The sequence below is a fragment of the Centropristis striata genome, chromosome 11 (genome assembly GCF_030273125.1).
Source record: "Centropristis striata isolate RG_2023a ecotype Rhode Island chromosome 11, C.striata_1.0, whole genome shotgun sequence".
NCBI classification, from domain to species: domain Eukaryota; kingdom Metazoa; phylum Chordata; class Actinopteri; order Perciformes; family Serranidae; genus Centropristis; species Centropristis striata.
Window position 1 is genome coordinate 8054529 of NC_081527.1, and position 25499 is coordinate 8080027.

At 38.1% G+C, this 25499-nt stretch overlaps 2 protein-coding genes across 3 annotated transcripts in view; one reads left to right on the forward strand and one right to left on the reverse strand.

Moving 5' to 3' along the window:
* Positions 1 to 267: 267 nt before the first annotated feature.
* On the reverse strand, positions 268 to 3430 carry tmem125b (transmembrane protein 125b). Its single transcript, XM_059344953.1, has 2 exons — positions 3080 to 3430; positions 268 to 2863 (listed from the first exon to the last, which is right to left on the reverse strand). The coding sequence occupies exon 2, from the start codon at positions 2822 to 2824 to the stop codon at positions 2141 to 2143; it is 684 nt and encodes a 227-aa protein (XP_059200936.1). The 5' UTR covers positions 2825 to 2863; positions 3080 to 3430; the 3' UTR covers positions 268 to 2140.
* Positions 3431 to 19792: 16362 nt separating this feature from the next.
* Positions 19793 to 25499, forward strand: part of LOC131980218 (low-density lipoprotein receptor-related protein 8-like) — a 155797-nt gene continuing 150090 nt past the window's right edge. For both annotated transcript variants that reach the window (XM_059344431.1, XM_059344432.1), the window contains exons 1-2: positions 19793 to 19934; positions 20599 to 20715. In XM_059344431.1, the coding sequence (XP_059200414.1) occupies positions 19868 to 19934; positions 20599 to 20715 (184 nt within the window). In that variant the 5' untranslated portion in view covers positions 19793 to 19867. The remainder of the gene's footprint in view (positions 19935 to 20598; positions 20716 to 25499) is intronic.

The window sequence follows — 25499 nt, forward strand, 5'->3', positions numbered from 1 at the left end:
AGTTAACAGAGGATAATGTCTGAAAACAAAATTATTACAACTTTATAGGCAACCGTACATATATATATTTTTTTTCATGCAGAATGTTATTTGTTCCCTTTAAAACTGAATTCTGTGATAAAAAATGAATATATTGTGTGATTATCCATCTGTTAGTTGTTAGAAGTTTTTTTTCTGCCAACAACAAACGCTGATATCGTCTGCCACTTGAATAAGTAAAGTCTTCTTGTAGTATTATTTTGGCAGTGAATCAAGAGCAAAGTTTGGAAACATCTTCACATTTGATTATCTTTGTTGTGGAGAAAATGCCAGATTGTAAGTGGGAGGCAGGCATCTGAGCATGAAAGGAAAAGTATTTCATCAACCCAACCTTGATTTTTAAGTCAGAAGTAGAGAAAAGAAGCATAATTAACACAGAGAATATATTTTTTGTGAACAGAATAAACTCTTTATTCTCAACCATAATTGCTCAGATGTATCAAAAATGTTGTAATCAGATAAACTATTTGGATGCATTCATGTATGTGTGCAAAGGGAAACAAAAAAGACCTGAAAGAAACAGCAGTGAATGCCAAGACTAAGGCTTCTGATGTGCCACTTCGTTCTTCTTTTTGTACGTCTTTGAGACATTTTTTTAACCCATAAGAACCCAGACCCAGTAATCCTTAAAGGAAAATTATGGGGTTACGCAACAGACCAAGTGGACCACATAGAACACATTTATGATGTTTTTAAAAAAAAAATGTCAAAGATCTGTGATGTGACATATATGATACATTATGGGATTTCTTTTTTTTTTTTAAAAACCAACTAGACACATTTTCTGCTCACAGAAACACACATTTGCCTTTTTCTTTGCATCAACAACAAATTATTTTTCAGATTTGTTTTTAAGTAACAAAATAATAATAAATCAATAATAAATAAAAAACAAATAACCATTTGCCTTTTTGTTTGCATCTCCATATCAAAATTATGACTTTAATTTGTTCAGTTCCCTATTAATGGATTAGAATTGTTAAATGGGTTTAAACTTAGCCTCATAACAGAAAATAAGCTTTTTGAAATAAGCTACTTTTTCACATTTTTGTTGCCAGTCACAGCCACATTTTTCACTTCTTGTCAAAGCATAGACTGTATATAAATAAGTGTCAAAGTCACATGACTGTCACACACTACAAAAAAGCCAATATGTATTTTTTGGCCTAAAACAGTGATTTAAGTTGATAAAACTTGGAAATATAAATTATTGACATTTAGGGCAATAAAGTAAGTTAGCACAACAAAGGAAGCCAGTTGTCTGCTCAAAAACAAGTTTGTGAGTTGTTGTTACTTATATCTTTAAGTTGGGGTTCACAACAAGGGACAATAGTTCTGCTAACTCTTATTTCTTTGTTGTGAAATGCTGAAAGCCAACTTTCCAAGTTGGCAATGCACTTGAAGTCTCATTGTGGCTCTGCTCCCTTAGCTTGAGTCCACAACCCTTAATTAAATTAATTAAAATGATACGTGAATTTTATTCTGAGCTGTGTTGTGCAGTGTTGTACGTCTTTGTTGGAGAAGGCAACCTATTCATTTTCAACATTTAAACACAAACAGGTTTTCGGTCATTCGCGAAAGCTAGCAGCTAACTAATGCTAGCGGCTAACTGATGCTAGTGGCTAACTGATGCTAGCGGCTAACTAATGCTAGCGGCTAACTGATGGTAGCCACGCTGCTTGCTACAGCTACAAGAGTAGCCGTTAGCATATCAAAGCTAACTCAAAATTGTGGTCGCAACATTAGCTGACATTTCATAGCGCCGTTACAATCGTGCCAATTCAGCTCATTGCAGAAGTTAGCAGAAGTAAGGATTAAAAGTTATTACAATGTAAAATTATAACTTACAGTTGTACTAACTTAAAATATTTAGTTTAAATGTCCAACTTAAAATTTTATGGAAGTTTGTTGCCTTGAAATTTTGAGTCCACCCGACTTTTCTTTTTTTGCAGTGTGTGTCACTTAGGGATGTAATGAGTTAAGGTGAAGCATAAAGCTGAATATGGGAGATTCTAGAAGATTGAAAGTGTTTGTTACACAGGTGTCACCACGGGTTCTTATGGGTTAAAAGTATCTTTTTCTCTGAGTTTTTTTTTCTCATTTAGATCAGGCTGGTCCTGCTGGAGAACGTCTCTCTCCTGGCCTGACTCATCTGTCCTCCCGAGACACTGAACACCCTGACAGTTCGCCCCCCGAGCCTCCTCACTCTGCTCATCCTCATCATCATCCTCCTTCTCTGCTCTCTTCTTCTCTTGAGGAAGATGAGGAGGCCGTAGCCGGCTACAGCCAGAGCCATGCCCGCCCCGGCAGCCATCAGCACCAGGCCGGACACCAACATCTCGTTGCTGTCGTGACCTCGGCTGCCGACCGTGGCCACGCAGAGAAGAACCGCCCCGCAGAGCATCACCGCCAGCCCCACGGCCAACATGAGCGCCGGGTCGGCCCTGCCGCCGCTCTTCAGCTGGTCGATCCGACGCCAGCTGCGCACGCAGTTCATGTCCTGGATGGCAGAGCTGAGGAGCTGCTTGAGCAGGACGGCCAGGGCTAAGAGGCAGAGGGTGGTGCCCACCCCGAGGCGCCACTCCCCGGACAGGCTGGTCGTCGTGGAGAGGAGGCCCACGCCGCCCAGGCCCAGCCCCACTATGAGGGCCACGGAGGCGCAGTAGCACAGCAGGGAGCGGCGGGGCTCTCTGAACCACCACAGCTCCACTTGATCCTCCAGGACGCGCCGCTGAATCAGGCCGGGGTCCAGGTAGAGACCCGCGGGCTGGTAGAAGGTCTGCATGTCAGGCACAGATCAGTCAGCCAGGAACCAGGCTGACACCTTGTAGGAATGTGTGAAAAAAAACATTAAGGTTAAAGGTCACGCTTATTTCTAGAGCACCTTATACACAACCGAGGTTGACCAAAGTGCTTTACATAACTGAATAACAACAAAAAAATCCAAAAGATACGTAAATGAATAACAATAAACTCAAAAATAAAAATAAAAAGACAATTTCATCTAGTAATATATGAGTCTGTGGAACCAGTTACTCACTTGGTGTTAGATGAGTGTCATGTGTTTTTGTCCGTCCATCTGCACTCCATCACACAACCTTCGTCAAAGCATTACAAGTTTGAAAGATCCCACAGTTGTTTGGTCTTGATGCTTCATTCTGTAGAAAAGTTTGTAGAAAAGATGATGTTTGACATAGAAATAATCCAGCTGCAAGGAAAAATTGAATTTGCTCAAGCTCGTCTTCAGTATAGATGGTCGAAGTTCAAGCTGGAGGCAGAAAACGAGCAGCGAACGCAGCCATTGAGACTTCCACTGTGTAATCCTCACTGTAGGGACACTGATGATGCTGCTGACATCCTGACTGGCTGCTGTGTGTGTAGCTTCTCCATGAGTCTGTCATGACTGTACTAACGTCACAGTTTGCAAATCTGCGCCTTCTTCACATTCTCAGCCCCAGTGCCAGGCGGGACAGAGGACCCCCCACCCGTCCTCCTCTCATCACACGGGGACACCATCTTGTCTGGCTAAGTGGGGGGAAAGACGGGGTCACAATAGCCGTGTTGGATCACGGTTTGGACAGAGATTGGCGACATTGTCCTCCATTCCCCGACACAGACAATGGGGTGCCCGGCGAGCACAATGACAGTGCTGCAGGAGGCGGGCGGTGGTGTGTGTGAGCCGTGGAGGGGAGTCGTGTTGGTGTCGTGGGGAGCTGAGTGATGTCAGTGTGTAGTGATAATGGTGTTTCTGTGATCCTGACGATGGCGTCATTCACACTGGATGCTGAGCCTCTTAGATAGGCCACAGGGAAGGCTGCCTCTCCTCAATGAGACGCTCACTGACACGGGCCTGCTGATCTGGCTCTTCCACTAATACACCAACTATAGCATTACATAATACATAATTCTACAGATGTTTCATTGAATCCATAATCACCTTCAACATCACTTCCTGGTTTGGAGCCAACATGGTCTCACAGGAATCCGTGAAATAGCCACGGATTTGCTTAACTCAAAATCCGTGGAATAGCCACGGAATCACTCAAATTTCCGTGAAACTGACACGGATTTCGCTACAGTGCATGAACAGTCAAACTGTCTTTTCTTAGGCCACGTTTATAAATAGCAGGGTATTTAGAGAAACGAATGTTTCCCCCCCCTCCGTTTTCAAAAATAACATCGTGCACAAAACATCGTTTTCTCATGCCATTCCTCCGGGAGGACGACTTCTTTTTCGAAGTTTGTCCACCAGACCGCAGTTCGCCCAGGTCGGATCCAAAATCGGCGGTGGCGACGTTGGCAGGAAATGTACAAACGTCATGGCTGGGAAAGCTGCAGTAAAAATGCTGACCTCCGTGCATTCCTTCGCCTCTGCTCCTCCATATAGTATAGCAGTTGTATTTTCAATTTCGTTTGCACAAACGTAAAAATTAGTACCACCTTAACAGCATCCATGATAGCCAAACTAACGGTAAACAGGGCGCCCACATGACGTGAAGCATTTTCCGCCGCATAGAATGAGCGTGAGAACCTAAAACCCTGTTTGTTTCTCCCAGTTGACACGACAACACATAACCGAAGTTTTCCAAATTCTCCACTTTGCCCGGAATTTTTAGAAATAATCGTTTTCTGTGATAAAAACAGGGTTTTCGTGTAAATGAGAGGCCAAACCGCATGGAAAAATCTGTGTTTTCCCTTTGTGTAAACAGGCCTTAAAGTGGACAGTTTGACTCATCAAACACAGGTCCAACAATGTAATTTAATTACAGTAATAATGGCATGACTTCAACTACTATTTGGGGGCTACAGATGTTTTTTTAGCACATGTTTGAACAAATCTTTTAACTTAAGTGATATGAATCATTCAATCTGTAGCTTTTATCTATGGAGTTCCCCACACTTGTTGCATGACCAGATCCAAACAAACCTAATGTAGGACAAAGAGCGTGTTTGTGTGGGACAATGTGGGGCACATTACCATACGGAGAAGTAATTTAAAATTTTGTCACTTCACATGGTATTCCTCTATGTGAAATTGAAAAAAAAACAAAAACCAAACCCATTAGTTTTGCGAAAAACTGTAAGAATAGTGTTCAATGTCACCCAGTTATAAATACTTTCCCAGCATTTGTAGCTGTATTGAGGTAGTTCTCATTATATTCCACCTAAATCTGCAGAGCTTGTGACTTTGCTTATTCCTCATTGGGCACAATGACAGTTGACCTTGTGGATGTATTATAAGAACGTCTATGAAATTCTATACTGCACCCACACTTGAAGGAAGCATGCATGAACAGTTTGATTGACATAATACATGACAGCCTTACCTGCTTTCTTCAAGCCATTGCAAAAACACCCAACAGATTTATAGAAATACATCCGTCCTGCAGTGGTTTTACTATTAGAGACAATCAACATGCAGGTCATGTCGTCTCAAAATGTGGGGATTTTACGCAGGGTTGCACAACATTTGTAAGGGATACAAATGCTGTGCAACCCTGCATAAACTGTGACACCTGGTCACCCTGCTCACTAGTTGCTCCTTACTCACCAGTTAAAAACTTCCTGCACTTACCCATTGCTTGTTTATATACACTACCGGTCAAAAGTTTTAGAACACCACAATTTTTCCATTTTTTAAAATTGAAATTCAAGCAGTTCAAGTCCAATGAACAGCTAGAAAGGGTACAAAGGTAAGTGTTGAACTGCCAGAGGTAAATAAAAAAAGGTAAGGTTAACCAAAACTGAAAAATAATGTACATTTCAGAATTATACAAAAAGGCCTTTTTCAGGGAACAAGAAACGGGTTAAAAACTTAAAGCAGTTCTGCAGCAACGGAGGTTGATCAAGCCTTGAAAGTTGCTAAGTTGCTACCAATTCCTACAGGTGTCCCAACTTTTCTTGATCACTTACAACCTACAAGTTGCTCCACATTTAAGGGAACTTCTGCAACAGAGTTGGGAAGAACTTTCTGAAGAATATTTGATTTCCATTGAGTGTGTTGAGCTGTTCTATCTGTTAAGGTGCTACTTCAATGAGTCAACAGTTTAGAACACATTTTCCTTTCTAAATTGATTCTATGATTTATTTTTTTAACTTCAATTGTTTATTTGTTATATGCATTAATTTCAGAGTACACAGAGACATTAAACTGCATCATTTTCAATAAAATTCTGGAAAAGTTGGAGTGTTCTAAAACTTTTGACCGGTAGTGTATGTAAGAAACTGAAAAAGTGCAAATTATCAACAGAGTAAGCTCACAACTAATGTCAAGTGTATTTTTACTGCATGGCTTTCCACACTTGAAAGGAAGGACTTGATGCAACTCAGGATTTCACTCTTTCACTCTCTTTATTTGCAGTTAGTACAATGCATTTCAGTGCAGGTGAAAAACCTTTAAACACAAGAATAAACAATTGTAAATAAAAGCAATCACCAACGAAAGGTACAGGTAAGTAAAGGCAAGTATGTTTAACAGGTAAAGGCAAGTATATTTTGAACAGATAAGATAAATATATTTTGAACAGGTTAGTATATTTTAAACAAGTATATTTTAAACAGGTAACCAATAACCCACAAAGTATTTAACTTAAATAAATGGGTTAAATTAGCCATTGACCAAACAAATGTAGTTCTAAAATTAACCAACTTCACTTTAAACCTAAATTAACATACAGGTTTTAGACATGTGAGCCAAACAGTCAAACTCAGAGCTATAACATCACAGTATAATGAGTAAAGATGTGACTGGTAACTCTACCATGAGCTCAGAATACACTTTCTCCCCCTAGTGGACAATATAAGTAGATACATGTGCAATTCAGCCTTTGAATCCTTGAAAATCAACTGAAGCCAAATGTCAACAATTTAGTTTATTTAACCCTCTGAAGTCCAGGAGATTTTGGTTCAAATTTGTCAACTTCCTATGCATTCATTTCTGTCTCTGTTTAGCATCTTTCAGTCTGTCCTTACATCACATGCATGGCTCCTTTTTCTCCACACAAACTTGGCTATCAGTCAGATTTTTCATTTTATTTTAATTAACAAAGTATAAAGCTGCCAGGAACCCAAAATACAAACAAAAGACACAGGTTTCTATGGAAATTTACCGTTTTTATTTTTAATTTTACCATTTATACACAAAAAAACAGCGGAAAAAATAAATAATAAAACGACAAAACTGTCTATTTGCATGTAAATTAAAAATAGTAATTGTAGAAAGAAAATTCACAATTTAAAAATGGTCTAGAAACATAAATGGCACACTGTGAAAGCTCCTATGATTGAACTTTCAACTGGCTTTCTCAGCTTGTCTACATATCATATATAAATAAAGTTATTACTGTTAATAAAATGTGTATTTTCAATAAATAGATGGACTCCAGAGGGTTAACTTGTTATCCATCTATCAGTCAGTCTACCGTTCCATTCCCTCATATGTCCATGTAGTTCATCATTTTGTCTCCCTTCTTTCCCTCATGATATTAGATAAAAGCACTCACTCTAAGGTTAGACCCTCTATTTGTACAAAGTGTTGACCCTGTGTCCTCTCCTCTCCGGTTGGTCCTTGAGAGCCGACATGATCAGAGATGTGGATGTAATTCCTGCCTTTCTATCTGATTCTTATCAGTGTTACAATATCTTTTATGATTGGAGAATGATTGCTTGTACTCAGTGTTGGAAAAGTATTCAGATCCCTTACTTAAGTAGAAGTACTAATACCACACTGTGAAATTACTCCACTACAAGTTAAAGTAAAGTAAAAGTACAAAAGTATCAGCATCAAAATGTACTTGAAGCATCAAAAGTAAAAGTACTCGTTATGCAGAATGGACCCACTCAGATTGTTTTATATATTCCAAAAATATTATTAGATTATTTGTATTGGTGCTTTTATGTAAGCAGTGGTTGAACCCTTTGATGCACAACATGGGTCAAAATGACCCAAATTCATTTCCCATGTTATTTCATGCTGGTTGTGTGTTTCTTTGCTCTATCTTTTTAAATCAATTTATTTTATGATTGAATAGTCCAAGTATTCTTTGGATATCTTTTTTTTTTAATGACAACTAATCATTATATCCATTTTTCCTTTCATACTTTATGAAGAAAAATTGTTTTTGGGTAAAAAATTACTAGTTCATCCAAATTTGATTTAAAATTAAATGACCTAATACTATAATAATAGTTTGACATTGTTTGTTTCATATAGTTACTTTAGCAGTAAGAGGGGCCAAACACTCATATATTTAATATATTTAACATGTTTATGTCTCATTTTGTCACTCATACAAGGTATTCACAGCGCTTCACTTTTTCCACATGTTGTTATGTTACAGCCTTATTCCAAAATTGATTAAATTAATTTTTCCTCAAAATTATACACACAATACCCCATAATGAAATGTTTGACCCATGTTGTGCATTAGAAGCGTAGTGATACAAAAAGGGGTTTTATTCAAAAATTCAGAAATGAAAACAAAAAATTAGGATGTATGATGATCAAAACAAGTTGATTGAGGAAAACCTGGAATACTGAATGATGAAATTAATTTATTGCAAAGATACAAAAAATAAAAACTTAGTCGGGTCACTTTAGACCCATGTTGTGCATCAAAGGGTTAATTTCGAAAAGATAGGGCTCATTTAACTACTTAATATACTGTTATAAGATTTAATTAAAAAAATGTCTAATCACTTTAAATTGATCATATATTTTGTGTTAAATCTCAACCTATAAAGTAACTAAATCTGTCAGCTAAATGTAGTGAAGTAAAAAGTACAATATTTCCCTTAAAATGTAGTGGAGTAGAAGTAAAAAGTTACAAAAATGGAAATACTCATGTAAAGTACAAATACCTCAATATTTTACTTTAATACAGTCCTTGAGTAATATGTACTTGGTTACTTTCCATCACTGCTTGTACTGTACAATTTCATTTGAATATTTAATTTGAATATGTGTGTAAATGTCTGATTTTGCCGATCTTTAAAAATGAGTTTTGATATAGATATGACTTATTTTGTTTAAGTCAGAGAACTGTTTTGATATTTTTAATAAGAAAGTTAATCCTTAGAAGTCTAAGCAATCACATTACTTAACCCTTTTTTTTTTTTTTGAGGCTATTTTGTCAGTTTTGGACTCCTTTTCATTCTGCCTGTATAAACGACTTAAAAATCTTTACCATGACGTGTTGTTGGTATCATTGTTTTCAAGACAATCTCACCTATATGATCTGATTACGTTTTTTCACTTTGACTTACTGGATCAACATTTTGAACACAGAAAAACACACATAAAACACATAAAACATGAAAAACAAACCAAAAACACACAAAAGCACACACAAAATTACAAAAAACACATACAAACACACTCAAAACACACCAAAAACAAAAAACACACATAAAAAACATGAAAAAACACAAAGAAATTACAAAAAACACAGATAAAAACACAAAGATTTTTTTTTTTTTAATCAGTAAACACAAAAGATTGCATTACAAATGCTAAATGCACAAAGCTAAATTAGAAAAATCTCTGCAAAAAAGTAAAATCATGTTTAAACACTTCAAGGTGTTTTTTTTTTTTTTTTTAACCTTTGCTGAAAAAGGGTTGATGCATTAAATTGGACATGGAAACTTCTGGAAAAGTCAAAACTTTAGAGTTCAGCTGACAGCAGGGAAACATGCTGCTCAGTTTTTACGTCGTGACGTCATGAAGTTGAGCTCCGGCGCTTTCACGGACTCCAGAGGGTTAATGTGAGAATCCAAAAGAGTCACTGGTTCAATCTGATTCAACCACAAGGTGGCAGCAAATACCCGTGTTCCTTTGTGTCCATTGATACTTTACACTCACTCAAATTAAGACATAAAGCAGGGCACCTTAGTTTATTACCACAATTACTCTATTATTAGTTATTGTTACTAAACTTGTTCTAACCTTTGCTACACCATCAATTAGACACAGTTGCTAGGCAACTCTTCCCGGGCTTCTCATCTTGTTTTCACCACGCTGCTACATACAGCATCTAGTTGTTGTGATTACTGCCCTCATAGTAATTAGTTAAAGCAATTACCTCGCAATCAAGCAATAATACAACAATATTTGAATAAATTATTTACAGTTTATTTCTGCCATCTTTCTGAACAGCTGGTAAATGTTTATGTGTTTGTTAGCCTGTTGGATGCCTGTTGCATTCTGGGAGAGAAACTCAATGTAGAAAACAGATAAACAGATGTGTGGATAAATTATAAATCATAAAATCCTGTGCATACAATTGATTATTGTACTTTTTATTGGTTACTCTACCAAAGAAAGTAACCATTCTGGCATCATGTATCCATAGTGCACTCCATATGTGTTTACACAGACACGTTTTTGCATTATCTGTCACTTTACATTGTCTAAAGTCAAGATATCTGGTCTATTTATTCATTGAAAAAGTGCTATGATTGTATACTGTAAAATAAAATGTTCCTCTGCAAAATGTGAGTGTTGTTATTGCCAAAGCTCAACCTGCAGAGGGCAGCAGCATCTCAGTTTGGACTGCAGCCTGCACAATCATACTGCATATGGTTGTACAGTGCATGCATTGGCAAAGGAAGTTCTCAGATATTTTAATAAAGTTATTTTAATTGTATTAAAATGTTAAAAACCTACATTGTTAGCTTACAAAATACAGAAGTAATAACCCCCCAGCTGGGGTTCCTAAACAAGCTAAAAATTGCACAATTCTGCTTTAACTAGGACACTTGTGGATTCAATGAGTCCAATTGTATGTATGTGTGATGATGTTTGTCCCCATAGTAGCATTTATTTGCAGTGAAAGTGTTTTTTGAAACGTGCTAACTGTATAAAATGACCTGCTGTGACCCTTGAGGATAATCACAGCCTCATAAAACTTCACAACCACAAAGTAGAGACGTACAGTAGAGCATTCAGAGGATGTAGAGCTCTACTAGATATATTGGCAATAAGGGGGTTTCCAGTTTACAGAGCATCAATTGCTGAAATTACAGAAGACTCTGACTTGTCAGCATGGATTTTCATATGCTGTTCCTCTTGGTCTTGGTGTCTTAATGTGGTATTCTCTGAGAATAAAAAAAATGTTTTAATCAGTTCTTGAGTAAGAGAAAAGGCAGAATTTAGAACTAAATATGTGAAATAAATGGTACCAACCCACAAATTGCTGCAACAAATTCAACAATTCTTCATCTGCACAGTAAGTGGCAACTATAGCTGTCGGAATAGGTGGAGTAAAAAATGCCAAATTAAACTACAAAAGTACCCACTTTGTATGATGTCATATGACTCGCTATCTTTCCTATCCTGCATTTTCAGATGCTGATCCAGAGCATTAGCAATTAAGTGGCTGTGTACACATCAAAATCCTACTTTTTTCACCCTTTCCTTTTCTTTAAAAGTAAAATATTAGCCTATTTTTGCAGTGTTTTGTATTTGATTCATACACTGTATGTATACCAAGCTGCATTTACCAAGATGTATTGGTTATTTTTATTTTAATAGAACATACATGCAAAAACATCCTTCAAGTTTTGGCACATTTAGTTGTAAATTGTGCTGGGTGTGTGGAGGAAGGATACAATTTTGCTTAGAGGCTTTAGAAAAATTATTGTTGGTTATGGTGAAGATTATCATAGGGGGGCTGTAGGAGTGTTGAGCAGAAACAGCAGCTTCCACAAACCTGCAGCAGAACGCTGTCAGTGTCCAAGAATGCACCATGGAGAGATTTGTGTGAACAGTTTCTCATTCTGGCCCGACACTACAGCAGCTGATTTCACTGACAGGTGCAGCATCAACCAGAGAGGATGAACTAATCTCACAGTCGCAGATCACTGGGTTACACAAACAGGGCTTGTGACCGGAGCGTCGCTGTTCCAATTTCGTTCAGCTGGTGAAAGGTTGGAGGATACAAAAGTGACTCTCTCATTTCTGAAAAACAGCTGTTGAGGTGTTCTTGAACAAGGTACAAAAACCTGATTGCTCCAGTGCTCAGAGGCCATCAGTACATAGCCACACTGTAACTGAACCATAAAGCTTCTGCAGCTGCATGCAGAGCAGAGGACAGCTGGGGAAAAAAACAGTATGCACGCTCAGCAAATGTTCCCTAAAGGTTAATTAAATAAGAAATGTGGCCAGAGTAGGAGTCATACTATTTACTGAAATGCTACTCGCATGCAAGAGGAAGTGCAGATTTACATGATTGCTGTGACTGTAAGTGAGGATGGTGGGAGCCTCTCTTGAATCCATAATGTTGAGAAAATGTGGCACATCATCCAGACTGGCTGCTGTGACAAATGGAAAGGGATCTCCTGTCAAGTTTCTAGCAGCTGACAACAGGTGACACTATGCAAACACACACAAATCTTATCAATCCTGACTTGTTAGTACTGCTTACAGCTTACCCCTCAAAAATTATGAACCCCCACATATCCGGACATCACTCAGGCAGAGAGATGTGTCATGGAGTGGCTTCATATCAGTAACAGGACTGATCTGTAAACAGTCTGTCAAAAAAAGCTTGAGTTATAAGGGATTTTGATGTGGCATGTGCTGCACCCTGCGTGATAGTAAAAATGTTTTACAGCGTACATCTGCACTCTATCAATTTGTGGAGAAGTAGACAGTTATTGCATTACATGTCACAGACACACCTGCTCAGCAACAGTCACCTCTTCACAACCACTATCACTCAATACCCAAAATACTGGCTGCCATTAAAGTTTGTTCAGACATTCACAGTCCCCAACGGAGGACATGACACTTCCTCTCGTGCCACCAGCAGGTTGACATATCCTTTTGAGTGATATCGCAACAACTATTGGGTGGAATGCCATAAAAAGTGGTACATACTTTCATGTCGCCCTCTAGATAAATAGCTCTGGTGAAACTTCATCATAACAATGCAAAAAAAAAGTATGTTTAAAACTTTGGTACCTGCAAAACTAATAACTTTCCCATCAGCCTCAACTCCACTTTATGCTAACAGATGCTGTCATGCTAACAGCTAAACAACAATGGTGAACATAGCAAGCATTACCTGCTAAACATCAGCATATTAGCAATGACATTGCGAGCTTTTAGCGTGCTGACATTAGCATGTAGCTCAAAGCATTGCTGTCTCTAAGTAGAGCCCAAAGTCTGTAGCCTGTATTAAAGGGGTGTAGCCACCGTTACGTCACCCATTGGTTTGTGGACTAGTTTTGAAGCCTCAAGTTTGACTTTTGACCAAATATAGAGATAAGTTATCTGCTAGCAAGCCAGCTGGCCAGCTAACTTCGATAGCAATTTTAGTGCAACTGAAATGAACAGGACATTTTAAGCAACCTAGATGTTACAATTAACTTTCATGAGCGTAAAACACAATGTGAAAGGGTCAAAGTTATAGGACAGAAACATGGAAATGTACACAGGTCGCTGGAGTAGTGACTTGTCAATCACAAGTTAGCCACACCCTAAAGCAGGGGGAGGCAACCTGTGGCTCTGGAGCCACATGTGGCCCTTTGGCAATTTGCAGTGGCTCCCTGTGGCTGTGAGAAAAAAATTATACGAAATGAAACAGGCCCAAAGCAATTTGTATTCTACAGTTGTAAAACTGTCACTTATACATTAAAAAATGTTTAAACATTTTAGTCAACTAAATTGCTTATGAAAGTCTACGGCCCGGTGCCTTAAACTATAAATGTTTCGAACTTCAAATCTAGTTTTGAGTTGCTGCATTCGGACAAAATCATATTAAGAAATGCTCATTATGACCTATTAGTGATGTTGGCAGGCTAATTTAGACTTAAGATGGCAGTAAGAGCCATTAGTGCAGCAATAAGTGCTAGTGACCATTCTTTAAGGAGCAGAATTATCGTGTGGTGCTAGGAATGCTAGTAGGCTGTTTTATCTTCATTGTAAGGCTGAAAATAAGGTTTGTGGCTCGATTATGACATTTTTTTCTCTTTTTTTGCCCAACAGTGACTCTTTTGTTGGTAAAGGTTGCCGACCCCTGCCCTAAAACCTGCATTCTCTTCTATTTTACTCTAAATGAGACCATAACTTACAAAATCAACATTATACTGTATTGAAGAAGACTTGAAACTAACAATTGAGAACACAAACTCGTTAGGATAATGTTTATTGAGATCGTAAATCAAGTGAATGGCTAATTTAGACTAATATACAATTGGACTCATTTTTTGAAACCGTGGAGTGGCCCCCTGCTGGCCATTAGATAGAATGCAGGTTTAAGTCACTTCAGCCTTGAGTTCACTTTCAGGCCCAGAGGTTGCTGATTATTGCAGCCTCACAAAGCTGACAGTGTAGCTGTAGACTCTGGTTTCCTCTGACTGATGTTTTCTCAATTCTTGAATGTCCTTAGAGAGTCAAAGTTTTCAGCCAATAGAAACATTTAACTTTTCTTTTCTTTTGGTCTTTCTTTTTGATATTATGTGTCACAGTGGCATGCACAGACACAACAGGGGCAACATAAGGGCAGCTCCCCTGTTTTTAAAGTCTCACAAGTCAAAGAATGGTTGACAGTGAGGGAAAAAAAGCCTAGTGGACAGGTCACTGAGGTCCAGTGCAGGCACAGCCCGATGGCCTATGTTAAGCATTCAAAATCAGCTCTGAAGAATTTTCTAGTATTTGCACATTTCAGCTGATTGACAGTCTCTCTCACTCTCCCAGAAACACCCTGCCTCCTGCTTAATCCTCAGTGTGCTAAAAGCATTTTCATGACTCACTCCTCACAGCAAATTGACTGTAAATTCAATTTAGTATGTGTTATCTCCGATGGGGGAGAATCAGATTTGCAACTAAACCCAAAACATTTCTTGTGCTACATCAATTATCCATCGCTTTAATTTTTTACTTGAGCGAGGCAGATGGGCACGAATGATAACACATAATGTACTTTACATGTTATAATTATTTTTCAAAGTGCAAAACCTACGGTATGTGAGCTATTGCTATAAGCAGCTGGGCCAGTGCATATTTCATAATAAGCCTATATTGCGTGATGGGGATTATACACCCTAAGGAGATAAAAATTTAAACTGAAAACGATTACTTTGAGATTTCCAAGTTAATTTCCTGACGACTTGCAGTACTGGGGGGTTTTATCTTGAAGAAAGTGGGAATTTTTCAGAATGTTATGCAGCTGTTTGTGCTGGTACAGCTTCCTGTATAACTAAACTTCCTGGTCACAGCTGAGAATCAGGATTTGTTACAGACAGGGACTAATTTGAGCTAATATCCCATTGGCTGATATTTCTAACATACTGATTTGTAACAGATTCAAACACCTGTTCAACCACCAGTTACCTCACAGTCTGCTCCTACTGCCTAATTTTTGCAGAAGGGCTGCCAGGCAATTTTCTCTTCGGTGCCATGGCTTTACTGGCAGTGCATACGATGCAATGTGCATATATGTGCATGTGAGTGCCAGCTTCTGCTTGTGTATGTACTATATGTTAAGGTTGGGAGGGGGATTAAGTTATCCTTCAGCTTATCTCCATTAAAATGACTGATTATGCTGTCAGCAATGGTCGTGGCCTAGATTTGAAAGACAGCCTCGTTTGCTCTGGCTGTGAGCCACTAGACCTTGTAAATACTACTGGTGCACTTTTATCTGCAGACGAGTATTACCTCATTGTGTTAGTAAGAGCAATAACGCTGCAGTTTGCTTAATGAAAGAGGTACAGGGGGGCCTTTTTCCTGTTGCTGCTGCCTCTGAGAAACCGTGTAGCCTGCGGTTCACCTTAGCATAATTTGCATATAGATGAGAGTCACATCACATTATTGCATTGGGGGTACATTAATAATGGGGTTGTTGAACAGGATACGCTACTGTACAAGAGACTTGTGTAGATGCTGAAACAGGTGGAGCCCAGAGCGTCGGTTTCTGCTTCAATGGAGGCATATTGTCCTGCGTGTTTCACCTCCCTCTGCTCTCAATCAGCCATACTCTATTTTCTTGTTTACATTCATGAGGGATTTAAGATTTTTCTTTTTTGTATGTGTGTAGACAGAATAGACTCCTTGCTGGCTACTTTTCTAAATTACTCCACCCAGAGGGAACACAAAAACACCACGGGGACACAAAATTGCTTGACCTCCTGATCCCTTCTTATCTGCTCCAGCTAGTCTCCACCACTGTACCACTATTACCTGTCTGTCATGCTCGAAAAATTGATTTCACTGGCTCCGTGGGTGTGACATGGACAACCCTAAGACCCCACTATCGCTTTTTCACACTCTTTAACACACACACACACACACACACACACACACACACACACACAAACACAGTTGTACTTTCTTGATTAGTATTAGTGATGCACTGGTTGTCTGCAGAAATTATGTGTCACAGTGAATTTCTTTCATGTTGGATTTCTTACTTATTTTTACTTGACCCAGTAGTTTGGCTGCTTAATATTTCTCCTGTTGTTAGCATGTCTTTTTCCTGCAGAAAACAGCCAACACAACTTGTTGGTTCTTTGAAAGGAGACTAAAGGGTGCGTTACCTTAACATTACCATTACAAGCTTACACTGCCAAAAAAGAAAAGTTGGGTGAACTCAAAATTTCAAGGCAACAAACTTCGATAAAATTTTAAGTTTTGTTTTTGAGTTTGCTCAACTCAACTGTAAGTTGTACTAACTTATAATTATACATTGAAATAACTTTTAATCCTTACTTCTGCTAACTTCTGCAATGTGCTGAATTGGCACGATTGTAACGCCGCTGAGTTAGCATTGATACGCTAATGGCTACTCTTGTAGCTGTAACAAGCAGCTCAGCTAGCATCAGTTAGCCGCTAGCTTTCGCTAATGACCCAATTTCACCGCTTTCCCACATTTCACAACAAATTACAATTACAAATATGAACATATAAAGGTAAAATTCAAATATAATAAAAATATGCATAAAACATGTTCATTTATAGGAACAGTGTTAGATGATGATTTCCATTTTTACAGAATGCCACGCCTGTCTCGTCATATTTTTGGACAATCAAATTAAAATGATTATATCTTTGGTTTTACATGACCTTAGAACATCAAACAAAAAACTGGAGAAAGTTTCAAGTCTGTAATTTGGAGTGAAGTCGACAGCAGCGCTCCACGTGACCTCGTTTTTTTGTTACAGCGCTTTAAAAAAAGACCCCAGAGGATTAATAGGATATTTGTTGAAAAGCACTTGAAGCTAGCTAATGTTAGCGGAGCAACGTTGGGCTAGTCCTTTATTTTTATTTTTAGCATACATGCCATAGTAGGCCTTCCTAACCATCCCAAATCTGCCGAGGTGGTTAATGTGATACTGTAACATTTTTATTTATTTATTTATTTTAGCTTGAACTGTATTATGAACACAATTACATAGCACAGGCTTGAATGACACCAAACAGGTGTTTAGTGCAGTGCTAATGTTTTGCAATGGTATTTTGTCCATACATTTGGTTAAGGAAAACCTACATGTGTTGCTTGGAAATTTGTGAGGGGATTACTTGCTATTCATTCTCAAAAACGAATGCCATAATTTTGTGTTAAGAGATGAGAGCCAATTGTTTCAGGTGTGAATGTTCCTGTTTGGTGGGGGCTGTGGTGGATGTGACTCATGTTTTTTAATAGTTTCTGTGTCAATCCGCCCACACAGGTTTGTTCATTTAACCTGAAAGGTCTGTTTTCACTGTAGACATATTGTTGTGTCACAGTCGGGAAACAGGTGTACATAAATGAAATTAATGAATAATGAATCCCATTTAGCTGCTCGTGTGCTGGTTTTATAAACGCTGACTTACTTTCATAAAGTAGAGACATTGTTAATGTTTTTAGAAACAGCTGTGAGCTTCTTGACAAGTCACAAATATATGCTGTAAAAAGGCCTATTTGACATTTTCCCTAAGAGTGCATGGGGTATACAGACTGTGCTCGTTTTACAGCTTACTCTCCTGTTATTTTTGTTGCCCCAGTGGTGCAAATTACACCTTTATCATTGTTAGTAGCAAGACTGGAGGTCTAATCAGCCAGGCTGATTGGAAACACTGTGTTGGTGTGTAGGGCTATCAGACCTTTCTGGTTACCTCTTTGTATATTGTGTCACTCAGTGTTCTGTGCATCACTGACAGTGATTGTCATTCCCGCCCTAAGTGCATCTTTTCTTGCTTTATACCTCACTTCCATCTTTGCTATCACACTCTTTATACTACTTTCGGCGTGGCGGTATTCATAATTACTACAGTCACTAGAGGGCACCATTAATTACCGTAAGTAACGTAATATAACGTGTTTCACAAATGGCACAGAATATTCTATTCTATCATATAACTTGAAAAGTAGTTGAGAAAATATCAAACCAAGGTGGATTTAGTTGCTACTTTTGTCGGCTTCTGATTGAATGGTTGGAAACTAAACTGACCTTTTTTGTCAACTACTGTTCCCAATGTCGAGAATCAACATTCAACCTAAAAAAAATAAAGTAAATATGAATACTGCATCTATTGAATTCTATTCTATTCTATAATGGAGCTTAAAAAAGTAGTTGACAAAATAGCAAACCAAGGTTCATTTAGTTGCTACTTTCGTAGGCTTCTGATTAAATGATTGGAAAGTGGATCATTTCTGTCAACTAGTGTTTCCAGTGTTAAGATTGACGTTCAGCCTAAAAAATAAAATATGGATACTACATCTATTCTATTCTATTCTATTCTATTCTATTCTATTCTATTCTATAATGAAGCTCGAAAAGAACACCATTTTGCCAACTATTATTACATTGTTAACATTGACTATTTAACCTAAATAAATAATATAAATATGGATACTACATCTATTGTATTGTATTGTATTGTATTGTATTGTATTTTGTTTTATTGAAAAAGTATCTGGCAAATATCAAAACAAGGTCAGTTTAGTTGCTGTTTTTGTAGGCTACTGATTTAATGGTTCGGAATAAAGTGGACCTTTTACAGTTTCTTCTACTGATTCCAATGTTAGGATTGAATATTCAACCTATTAAATACTATAATTATGGATACTACACCTATTCTATTCTATTCTATTCTATTCTATTCTATTTTATTCTATACTTTCGTAGGCTTCTGATTGAATGGTTGGTGTTTAGTGTCCAGTGTTAAGATTGACTATTCAGCCTAAAAAAAGAATATAAATATGGATACCACATCTATTCTATTCTATTCTATTCTATTGGAAAAGTAAGACAATTATCAAAACAAAGTCAGTTTAGTTGATAAAATAAAAATAAAATAAAATGGATATTAGGATTGAATATTCAACCTATTACATACTATAATTATGGATACTACATCTATTCTATTCTATTCTATTCTATTCTATACTTTTGTAGGCTTCTGATTGAATGGTTGGAAAGTGGTTCATTTTTGTCAACTAGTGTTTCCAGTGTTAAGATTGACTATTCAGCCTAAAAAAGAACATAAATATGGATACCACATCTATTCTATTCTATTCTATTGGAAAAGTAAGACAAATATCAAAACAAGGTCAGTTTAGTTGATAAAATAAAAATAAAATAAAGTGGATATTAGGGTTGAATATTCAACCTATTACATACTATAATTATGGATACTACATCGATTCTATTCTATTCTATTCTATTCTATTCTACTCTGCTCTTGCCCCGCCCCCTGTGCTGACGTCACGCCCCGGCAGCCAGTGAGGCGGAGGGAGGGGGTGTTTCAGAGCGGAGAGGCAGGCAGCAGCGTCGCAGCGCTACAACAAGAGCGGCTTTCGGGCTTTTGTTTAGTGGATGTGAATGAGCTCCATCACCTCCTTCAGAAATGTGGACGGATATAAGGACATTGCTACTTTTTCATTCGTTAGTCCTGAGGCTTCATTTCTCGGAAGGTCAGTAGTGGGGTTTTTCTCTCCACCTGCGTGTTTATGAAATAAAATATAAACCACGGTGTGTGTGAACGTGTGTGTGTGTGTGTGTGTTTATGTGTGTGTGTGTGTGTGTGTGTGTGTGTGTGAGAGTGATGGGGCTGTGGAGGTGAGAGACTGGAAGCGCTGCCGGGTACTCAGAGCGCGTGTGCTCAGAGAAAAAAAACACCAAAAATACTTTTATCTGAAACGCAAACAGGAGAATATGGCTTGTTTGATTTTAATAATTTGGTGTCTGTGTGATTTGCTGTGGTGTTCAGGATCAGTCATGTGTTTCCCGGCTGTGAGCGTCCATACTGCATCAGAGGTAGTAGCTGTAGTAAGCCAGACTGAATCTTTGTCTTCATGTTGTGGAGAATTATGTCCTGCAGACACGGGGCCTCCTCATCTCCCTTCTCCCATAACAGCTTTTAATTATCATAGTAAAGTAGATCAATAACTGAAAGAAAACACAGAGCATGACGCTCCCCGCGCCTCAGCCAATTGACCTGAATGAATGCTGAATATCAATTAGGCATTCATTTGCAAATGACAGTTGAACTACAAGCGGTGGGTTTACTACTCCACTATATCCGTTTGTTGCTGATCCATCTGGACGCTGTTGTTGTTTTTCTTCTTCTTCTTCCAGCCACGGATGAGTGTGAGGATGGACAGTTTCAGTGCCACAATAAAAGGTGTATTCCCACCATCTGGAGATGCGACGACGATGATGACTGCTCGGACAACAGTGATGAAGAAAACTGTCGTAAGTGTTCAAATCAGTGGAGAAATTGATACAATTCAGCAGTGTTGTTTGTGAAAGAGACATGTGATGATTGGGGCGCTTTGCAAGTACCACAGCAAATAGGAAGAACCTGTTACAAGCTTGGATGGATGAGTGAACGGAGACCAGGGGCACAAGGGGTCAGGGGTCCTGACCTACTAAATGCAGCTAAAAACACAAAAAGATGACACAATGAGATGCTTTATTACGACAATGACTGCAAAAATAACTACAGAGATGCAAAACAGCCTTACAAGACATGCTAAATGACTGAAACTAGACACAAAACAACCAAAAACATAAACATTTCCACTACAAACGACCAAAAATTACTAAAAAAAGACGCAAAGCAGCTAAAAAAATGTATAGTAGCGAAAAATTATGCAAAACGTCTATAATGGAGACAAAGATACAAAATAACCACGAAGGGAAGCGAAACAACCACAGAATGATCTTATGAGGTTGCAAAATGATTAAAAATAGATGTTAAATGACTACAAAGAGATATATAATGACTACAGAAATGTAAGACTGAAATGACTGAAAATAAACACAAAACAACCAAAAACATAAACGTGTTAACTACAAACAACCAGAAATGACTACAAAGAGACACAAAGCAGCTACAAAAATTGTGTGGCGGCTAAAAAAAGATGCAAAATGACTATTACAGAGACCCAAAGTTACTACAAAGAGACACAAAATGACTAAATAGAGAAGCAAAACAACCACAGAATGATCTCAAGAAGATGTGAAATGATTAAAAATAGATGTTAAATGACCACAAAGAGACAAAAATGAATATGGAGATTCACAACAGCCACAAATAAACAGTAAATGACTGGAAATAAAGAAAAAACTAAGCAAAAACATACAAATATCAACTACAAACAACCAGAAATGACTGCAAAGGGACACAAAGCAAGTACCAAAATGTATGATGGCTAAAAATAGATGCAAAATGACTATAATGGAGACCCAAAGAGACACAAAATGACTGAAAAGAGAAGCAAAACAACCACAGAATGATCTCAAGAAGATGCAAAATGACTTAAAATGAATAAAGAGATTCAAAACAGCCACAAAGAAACAGTAAATGATCGAAAAAGCAAAAAAAAACATAAACATATCAACTAAAAGCAACCAGAAATGACTACAAAGGGACACAAAGCAGCTACAAAAATGTATGATGGCTAAAAATAGATGCAAAATGACTTAAAGAGAAGCAAAACAACCACAGAATGATCTCAAGAAGATGCAAAATGACTTAAAATAGATGTTAAATGACCACAAAGAGACAGTAAATGATGGAAAATAAGCAAAAAAACAAAACAAAAACATAAACATATCAACTACAAGCAACCAGAAATAACTACAAAGAGACACAAAGCAGCTACAAAAAATATTTGATGGCTAAAAATAGACGCAAAATGACTATTACAGAGACCCAAAGTTACTACAAAGAGACACAAAAAATAATACAGAGAAGCAAAACAACCACAGAATCTCAAGAAGATGCAAAATTACCACAGTTGTCACAAAAAGACAAAAATTACAACTGAGATGCAAAGCAACCACAAAATGACCATAAAAGTGACCAAACATATATTACTAGACTACTGAGGGATGCAAAATGACTAAACGTATGTCTCTGAGTTTGGGTTTCTTGTTTTTATGTAGACTATATAAGATATGGACGATATTGGATATGATGTCTGTGCCCAGGGGCTCATTGTCTCATAATCTGTCCATGGTTAGAACAATATCATAATAGAGCAAAATGATTAAAAAACTTAATTATTAGGTCACTGCAACTCCTCCCTTCCCAATGCTGCCCACCCACCCACCCAGAGCAATTAACAGTGTGAAATAGTGTACTAAAACATTAAAGCATCCTATTGTATTCTTGTGAACTTATAGGTAGTCCATTGAGTATTTTTTTATCTATGAAAAATGCTCCAAAAGTTAAAAAACTAATTAGATTTCTATCATTAATCTCATCAAGAGACAATACCTGGAACCGCTCCCATCAGCCATCCATTAGAGCTTGACTTAATGGTCTGTTCATGACTGGAATGTGTATTGAAGCTTCTCTGTCCTAATGAGCTGTATATTCTCATAATGTTAACAGTTATGAAGCAGAAAATGCACCCATATCTCCCCTAGGTCTCTGCCCTCTCATAATTTGGTATTATTTTTATGGTGGATTTGCTATCCTATTAGCATATTATCTGGGCTTTTTCTATTTTCTCATTATGCAGGACAGTGGCTTGTTTTTAAGAAGGCATAAAAGCTTTCAGAGTTTACAAAGAGGCATAAATAAAATCATGTTCTGAGTGGGGATTAGGCGTGTGTGTGTGTGTGTGTGTGTGTGTGTGTGCGTGCCTCAGGCCCTCAGTGTGTGCAGGTGATTTCATCCCTGCTGCTCCTATATATAGAAAAAGCTCAACAAGCATGTTTTAAAAAAAAATGAGGGTTGATTGGGTGGAACCATTTTCCAATCATCTTCAAATAAGAAGCTGTCCAGCTGAGAGACAGATTGCGTGGTGCATCGGTCTGGTGCACAAAGCTCTGACAGGTATCTTGGATGTGTTGTTTTGTGCGGAAATAATGGAATTCCAGTTTCCTTGCTGACTGCGAGCCAGTGGCCTATATTTTGGTAGGAGGCTTGCGCTGAAACCAGTGAAGTTGTGCCAAAGCTGAATCCAAACCCTGCATGTTCACCGTGCAGCAATGTTTCCTTTGTGTCTGGGTTAATTGTGGCTCGGGAGGAATTCCTGCACCTCCCCACATATGCATACATGCATACATGCTCTGTATTTCTCCTCATACCTCTTGCTGTCTTTGTTTGTTTCTGCCACAAACTCCCACACACACAGACCTGTTGTACACAAACACCTCGTGGTTCTTTTTTTGTGAGTTTGGAGGCTGCGTTCACACCAGGCGGCAAACCAGGAAGTGCCTTAAGCTGCATTTTACCGAAAATTCCAGCAGGGGGCGATATGTTTGGCTGCAAAAAAAAATCTGCCCATTCATTTCAGTGCAAAATTTGAAAACTTCTCACTTGATTTATTACCTCAGAAAATGTTTTTTATGACATCACTATGGTCTCAATCACTAGTAAAAAAAATCATCTTCAAGACAATTTGATGTCAATAGTTCTAATAATGGTCCCATTTAGAAGAAAATAGAAGATAAAGAATCATATGATTTGGGGCGGGGCTACCTTTGATTGACAGGTCACTAACAAGTCCAGCCGTCATCAGGATAGAAGCATGTAAGAATGCGTATCCACGGCAACCTGTCAATAAAGTTATATATTACGTTGTATAGATATAAAAAAGGACGTTTACCGGTTTGGTCTCATAACTTTGACCCTTTCACTGTATTTTCACTTAATGACAGTTTATTTGAACGTTTTGTTCAGTAAAAATGTCTTGTTCAGCGTTTGTGTTTAACTGTGTGTCAGTGGTGGATTAGGGTCACTTTGGGTGACGTCATGTTGCGATTTTAGCACAAGAAGAATATATATTTCACAATAATCGTTTTCCGTTCCAACATTTCCAAGCAGACTTGAAGGTGGCTTCATGCATTTCACAGCAGCTAGACAAGAGAGGAGAGAGGGACTGGGCCTGGTGCTGGAGCCAGCAGCAGGAAACACGCTATCAGATCCCAACAGAGTCGCTTAAACGAGGATCCATGTAGTCAGCTGTTATAAAAACTCTTGGTCAGTTGGGGGAAGGCCACAAAGCTTTTTAAGATGTCTCGTGCTGACGTTGTTTCCTCGTTCCGTCATGGCAGCAATATTTTCTGTACTCTCACACCAACTCGCTGGCTATGTGAACTTGGATGGGATGATATGAAAATATCACGTCACAATGACCCCGCCAAAATAATTGCATTTCAAAATTATCCCTGTAATCATCAAAATATCCTTAAAACTACTAAAATGGCACTAAAAAAACAAAAAAGACACAAAATTACAAAAAGACACAAAATGCCAGAAAAAAATAAATTACTTAAAAAAGACACAAAGTTACTAAAAAAAGACACAAAATGACCAAAAAAGACACAAAACGACCAAAAAAGACACAAAATGACTGAAAAAACACTAAATCACTTAAAAAAAGACACAAAATGACCAAAAAATACAGAGAATTACCAAAAAAAGACACAAAATTATCAGATAAAGAGACACACAATTACCAAAAAATTACCAAAAAAGACATAAAACTCACAATAAGCTTTCATATCAAGGTGGGCGCCACAAAATATCGTTACAAGGGCCGCAATTGGCCCGTGGGCCGCGAGTTTGAGACCCCTGCCATAAATGGTCCCATCGCTACACCGTGGTGTAATGTCATTCTGTTTCTTTAAAAGTAGATTCAGTTTAAACTCCTCAGCACATACCACTGCTGTTTTCCCAGCATATGGTGCACTAAGCACTGTTGTATCCTAAATGCACTACTCCCACTCAGATGAACGTGAGGCCTGGCGTTTTCACTGCAGCGCCTCGTTCGTTGTAAAGCAGTCTGGAGACGTTGTAACCCCGTTTCTGAGGCCAGCCGGATGAGTCCTCGGGCATGCCAGAGAAAAAGCCGGTCATTTGGACCATCTTTCCTCCTGAAACATTCATGTGTCACTGCCTCTCTCACACACACACACAAACCCCTGGTGTTTGGAGAAAATCATTACTCTGTCAGGCTTTATTTCCTTTATGAATGAAATAGGAAATAGTCAGGGAGGTTATATTACCCCCTGTGTGT